At 36.0% G+C, this 6569-nt stretch overlaps 1 protein-coding gene across 3 annotated transcripts in view; it reads right to left on the bottom strand.

Moving 5' to 3' along the window:
• The window catches only part of LOC107493312 (uncharacterized), a 10761-nt gene extending 8420 nt beyond the window's left edge, over positions 1–2341 (bottom strand). For all 3 annotated transcript variants that reach the window (XM_052262625.1, XM_016114412.3, XM_052262626.1), the window contains exons 1-8: positions 1859–2341; positions 1682–1766; positions 1356–1431; positions 883–947; positions 758–802; positions 570–670; positions 336–477; positions 22–83 (exon numbers count right to left, since the gene is read on the bottom strand). In XM_052262625.1, the coding sequence (XP_052118585.1) occupies positions 22–83; positions 336–477; positions 570–670; positions 758–802; positions 883–947; positions 1356–1431; positions 1682–1766; positions 1859–2240 (958 nt within the window). In that variant the 5' untranslated portion in view covers positions 2241–2341. The remainder of the gene's footprint in view (positions 1–21; positions 84–335; positions 478–569; positions 671–757; positions 803–882; positions 948–1355; positions 1432–1681; positions 1767–1858) is intronic.
• Between the last annotated feature and the right edge of the window lie 4228 nt (positions 2342–6569).

Here is a 6569-nt window from a genome sequence, read left to right as displayed (position 1 = left end):
ACTGTAACATTCACAACATACTATCAAAATCATCCTCTTGAATATCCGCGCTGCCAGCATCTCGAGTGATGTCCTCTATATTGCTGCAGAGTGCAAACATGGAATGCCAGATATTTAGAGACAAAAAACATAAACTACTACCAACGACAGTAAAAAAAAATAGAACCTTCATCTCTAGATTCGCAAACATACAAATGAAGGCATAAAAAGACATCTTGAATCCATATAATAGTGATTACAGTCTGGAAAATAAAGACAGCTCAGTTTAATAGGACTCCAGGAACTGTATTGCAAACTCCACAAATAGACAATGAGGCAAATCACAAATGGCTTACTGAGCTTCATCAAGAATCAGTATAGCTCCTTTAATATCTAAGTCCATTGCTCCCCGAATGACAGGATTAATGATGTAGCTATAAGGACAAAATACCAGCTGCGCATCATCTGACATATTACGTGCAGCATAATAGGAGCAACCTGACAGTGGAGACAACTAAGGCTTGCATTTGAAAAGCTTAGCAGAAGCTTAATAATAAATAAATAGATAAGAGTAGAACAATAAGCTGAACCTTTCACTGAATGTCCAACTTTTATAAGATCTTCTATGTCATGCACCTCATTACATCCTCCTTTCTGAAGAGAGGGATGTCCTTTGACTTTATGTGCATTTCTGCTTAGATTGTACGTTTCTTATATATGTTACTTCAAGAGGTTTAAAAAATAGAATGAAGCAAAGTGCGGACAAGCATATACTTACTTGAATTCTGGACACCCTATCTCCTGGTCTTTCAGAAGTAGTTTACTGAAAGCATTTAATGAAGTGTGTCAGTAGGAAAGTCAGAAATAAATTCAAACAAATAAAATTTTAGGGATGAAAACAACCATTCTTCATTGATGTTCTCTTTGCCAAGTATATTTTTATTCGTGCAGTAATGTTTCCGTGATGCCTGCCAAATGAAGAAAGGGAAAAACACTTAGCCAAATCCATGTCACTTTACCATCTTGATGCTAAATGTAACATATGTTCTTGCATTAACATTACTTAGCATAGCATATATATTAGTAATGTTTTACCAACAAAATAAGATATCACTTAGTAAACAGAAGTTGAAAACAACATATTTTAAATTCATGGCAGGGAAAATAAGTACTTCAGGCAAAGCTATTGCAAGATAATGTCTTTCTTCAAAAAGCCACCAAATGAAATCTTGCATCAGTTTCCTTAAGTATTGAAAAATAAATGCCAAAATGTAATTACTCATGAGAACCCACGGTTTATAAGGAACCAAATGAGGAGTTAAGATTAAAAAGAAAATGTAACTAATAACTATACCAAAGCAATGGGTTAAACCTACCAATACAGCCATCGGCACCCTGTATGTAGTTTTCCGCAGTTCACGAATGACTTGAGAGATTTGTGAGTGAGTTCTCCTTAAGAAAGACAAATGCCGTAGTTAAGCAACCATGCCAATGCTTTCAGAAAAAAGGGCAAGGGCAAAACTCTGGAACAATGTATCTATTGATTGTAAAACAGATATCTTAGTTCTAAAATATTAGTGTAGATCACCTCCTACATATTTAATTTAGATAAAAACACGTATTTTTTTCACTGGAAACTGTTTTGAATTTAATTGAGATAAATCATCCGCACAAATGAGAGCTGAAAGGTATCAAAACATACGAGGCATAATATATAGTAGGAGCGGCCTTTTTCTTCTGATTTTTTTTGGCTGGTTCGGGTTCTGCGAGCTCCGGATTATCGGATGCTGAATTGAGGAGAAACTTGTTGAGGAAAAACAAGAGTCCAAAACCAAATGAAATGAAATAAATTAAATAAAGGAAAGAATAAGATGGTTACGAGAAGAAACGGCATCATCCTCGGGAAGAAAGCCGCCGCCGTGGACGAGAGGATCGGCAAGTGGCTCGGAAGGCGGAGGGGGCTTGGGTTGGGATTTGTAACGGTGCTGCCAGGCGAGAGAGGAACAGAGGAGGGAGAGGGACTTGCCGGTGCCAGTTGGAGACTCGAGCAAGGCGTGGCAGTGGCCTTCCCTCTGAGCCCGGTCGAGGGTGGAGATCACTCTCCCCATGAATGCAAACTGGGACCCGTACGGTTGGTACGGAAACTCCACCTGCAGGCCTCCGATGTGGTACACATTCTTCGGGAGATGATTGCCATTGCTCCTGTTAGGTTTTGCTGCAGAGTTCATTTTCTCCTTTACTTCCGCTTTGCACGACATCATACGCTTCCAAGTTCAAAAATCAAAATGGTAGTATTGAGTTTCTGTGGACTCTCATTCCCTGGTGAGTGGATGTTTAGGCGGGAAAGCCAGCCTTGTGATTTTCACGAGGCGGTAAAGTGGAATTATACACCGTAAAAGTTACATATTTAAGAGGGTGAATTATACGGTACATAGTGTACAGATTTATAGATATTTCATGTGATGCAATGAAAACTGCACACGTATCCAGAAGCTGGTTGAGCCGCGAAACATGTGTCAGAGCCAACAGTATCCTTGTAGGGCTTGTTGAGCCTTCTAGGATGAGTGGCGTAATGAAGGTAGCGTTTGGTGGAGAGATAGAGACGAAAAGACTGAGATTGAGAGATAGAAACTAAGAGATAATCTCAGTATTTTGTTCGGTGCAAAATGGGAGACAGGAATTGAAACAAGAATGAAACTTTAATTTAATTTGTACAAATGATAAAATTGAAATTAATTAATTGAAATGAAAGTATTTTAGGTATAAAATGTTATTAAGGTTTCAGTCTCCATCTCTAAAAATTTCAGTCCCCTGTGTCCCTACTTTTTGGAGGTACTGAAATATTGAAATTTTAGAGACAGAGACACAAATTTTAGAACCAGTCTCTGAACTAATAAACACGATACTGAGTCTCAGTCTCTCAATCTCTGTCTCAGTACCTCAAAACAAATGCTACCGAAGGGTATATTTTTGTGAGGTGTTTGGCATGGGCATTCACCATATAATCTTATCGTCCTTTTATTTGGTTAATCGTATAAAATTTTTGTTTAGTTAGTTCTTCTTTAAGCGTTTGTCCAGTGATGATTGGATTTTTGACGGTTTAGAATTTCACTAATGAAATCTCGTTGTAAAGTATAGTTTCTAAACCAACAATAATCCTCTCATACAAAAGATTGTTTGTTACTAAAACGAACCCTTAAATTTATAAACCGAAGTATTGAAACCTCAGGTCGTTCTCCCTAAGAATTACAATAAAGTGTCTTGTTATTGGTTGTGAGTTATTTTGGGGTTTTGATATGAAGCATGAAAGATAAATGGCAAGAAAGTAAACTAAGGCCTAAAAAGGTCTTGGCAAGGGTTGGTGGTCAAGGATCTCTATCCTAATCACTAACCACAATATGAGAATTGGCAAGGATTAATCTCATTAAATCATCCTCTAACTAGTAGTAAAGGAAAGTCAAATGAGCTATATCAATCCTAGTCCATAAGTCCTAACTCTCCACTAATTCAATTAGTGAGAACTAGAGTCAATGGATCTCAATCATCAATTACTTGGACATTAGTAACTCAAGAGTTCCTAACTTACCTTTCCAAGCCAAGAACATAAAACTCTACTCTAGAATCCAACCAAGCATTTTCTCAAACACTTGGAAGGCACAAAAAAAAAAGCATAGTAAATTGACAACAAGAATGAAATCTAACAACAATTATTGAAAGGGATTAACAACAACAATCAAAAGAAACACATTTATTATGAATTACCTTGATTGAATTGAAAGAGAGTAGAAGAAACAAAAGTAGATCTACAACAAAACACAAGAACAACATAAAGGAAATTACAACAAAAGAATAGAGGAAGATGAATGTAACAACAAAGAATTGAAAGGTAGAAGTAGAAGAAAGCAAAGATTAAAATCTAGATCTAAGAACTAAACCTAATCCTAATCCTAATCCTAGAGAGAAGTGAGAGCTTCTCTCTCTAGAAACTACTTCTAGAACTAAACTATGACTAATGGTAACTAACATCTAAAGTATGAAAAGTATGTTGATTCCCCTTCAATCCTTGGCTTAAATAGCATCAGAAATGAGTTGGATTGGGCCCACAAGGCTTCTAAAATCGCTGGCCACGTGTTGCATTAAGTGGGTCATGTGCCACCATCGGCGCGTCCGCGTACCGTGCGCGTGCGCGCCCCTATGCGCGATGAAACTATAGCAAATCTTATATCGTTTCAAAGCCCCGGATGTTAGCTTTCTAACCCAACTGGAACCGCATAAATTGGACCTCTGTAGCTCAAGTTATGGTCAATTTAGTGCGAAGAGGTCGGCTTGACAGCTTTTGCGATTCCTTCATTTCTTCATGAGTTCTCCATTTCTACATGCTTTTCCTTTATTCCCTTTATCCAATCTTTGCTCCTAAATCTAAAATCACTTAACAAACATATCAAGGCATCTAATGGAATCAAAGGTAAATTAAATTTATCTATTTTATTAAGACCTAAAAAGCATGTTTTCACTCTTAAGCACAATTAAAGGAGAATATACAAAACCATGCTATTTCATTGAATAAATGTGGGTAAAAGGTGATAAAATTCCCAAAAATCAATATAAGATAAACCCTACAAATGGGGTTTATCAACCTCCCCACACTTAAACCAAACATGTCCTCATGCTTAAACCAAGAATGAAGTAAGGGGTATGGCATTTATTCAATGGAAACTAACTAAATGCAATTGCTTGGTCAAAATAAATCAATCCCCAAGAAGCATATATGCACAAGGGCTAAAGACTAGCAAGTCTAATCCACAATTGAATTGAGTTATTAAATATTTTTACAAACTTGCATGAAAAGTGATGATCGTAGGTGGAAACATGTAATTGAGCATCAAACCCTCACCGGATGTGTTCGCACTCTATTCGCTCAAGTGTTTAGGGTTGATTCACTCAATTCTCTCCTAATCATGCTTTCTAAGATTTATTTTTCTTCTAACAATCAGCAAATATTTCATGCATGCATACATATATCATGAGGTCTTTTCATAGGTTGTAATGGGGCTAAGGTCAAGGTAGGATGCATATTTGGTCAAGTGAGCTTAAAATTTGAATCTTTGATAAGCTTAAACTTTCCACTTAACCTATATAATAACCTATACAATTAAATTCTACTCTAACTACCCATTTTCTCACTTTTTCACATACTCATGCATTTCCTTTTCATTTCACAACACATATGCATTGATTTTATTGGGCTTCACTTTACTTTGGGGCATTTTGTCCCCTTTTTATTTCTTTCTTTTTCTTCTTTTTCTTTCTTTTTCTATAATTTTTTTCTTTTCCATATTGTTTTTTTTTTATGTACAAGAACATCAATGCATAAGGTTTTACATTTGATCAATACATGAGTATGTACCCAATTCCCAATATTCTTCAATAACAATACAAAATACACTTTTATTCACCCAATGTTCCAAGGTTCCCACACTTGAATGATACTCACACACACTAGCCTAAGCTAATCAAAAATTCAAATAAGGACAATTATTGTTTTTCGCTTTAAGGCTTGTAATGTGCTAAAATAAGAACAAGTGGGTTAAGCGTAGGCTCAAATTTGGCTAACAAAGGAAGATAAAAGGTAAGGCTTTTTGGGTAAGTAAGATAAATGAAATGATGGCCTCAATCATATAAATGCATGAATACACAAAATAATGAAAATAGAGAATCAAACAAATCAAAGATTACAATCATAGAAAGAGAATAATTGCACACAAGAATGGAAGATAAGTGGTTATAAAATGTAACCACACCATTAGGCTCAAATCTCACTTGCTTGTGTTCTTAGCTCAAAAACATGATCCACAATATATATATGTGTGATTCAAGCAAGTTTAATGAGAAGTTTTCACTCAAATCAATTGAGGTGCCCTATAGATAGAAATCTTGAAAAATTTCATTATTTTGACTAAGCTTATTGTGTATATATATGCAAAAATAAGAAAATGCAAGTAAAAATCCTAAAATCCTAGAATAAAATACAAAAGTGTTGGGATTAGAAATTTGTCACCCAAAATCGCCGACCGGTCGGACGACCTCCCCACACTTAAAAGTTTGCACCGTCCTCAGTGCATTCAAAGATGAGCAAGGGGGTACGGCGACTCTCCGGATTATTGCGTGTTCTTAGTCTTACTTCCGTTATTGCTTGTGGTGCATTATCATGAAAAACAAAAATATAACACCATAAGATGAGAAGATATAAAAGCAAGGAAGCATTCATTCTTGGAATGAGGTAAATCACTAGAATTGAGTGAGTGAATTAGTGTGACATTAGTGACAAATAAGTGTGTGAATTCTAAATTGCGCGGTTTAGAACACACATTAGCATAAAAAGCTATGTCACAAAAGAAGCATGCACTTCACTTATCCTAGTGTGCTTGAGATGCTTTAAGTGAACTTGTAAGGTAAAACAAGCATTAGAGAAGCATGAAAGCATTCAAGTCAAACATATGTGGATGCATATGATCATGAACACGTGGTAAATGCATAACATCATCTATCAAGAGGTTGCTTAATCGAGGAAAAGGATTCAAATCACATGA

Source organism: Arachis duranensis, chromosome 6 (genome assembly GCF_000817695.3).
Source record: "Arachis duranensis cultivar V14167 chromosome 6, aradu.V14167.gnm2.J7QH, whole genome shotgun sequence".
In the NCBI taxonomy this organism is placed as follows: domain Eukaryota; kingdom Viridiplantae; phylum Streptophyta; class Magnoliopsida; order Fabales; family Fabaceae; genus Arachis; species Arachis duranensis.
This window is presented reverse-complemented; position numbering and strand designations above follow the sequence as displayed.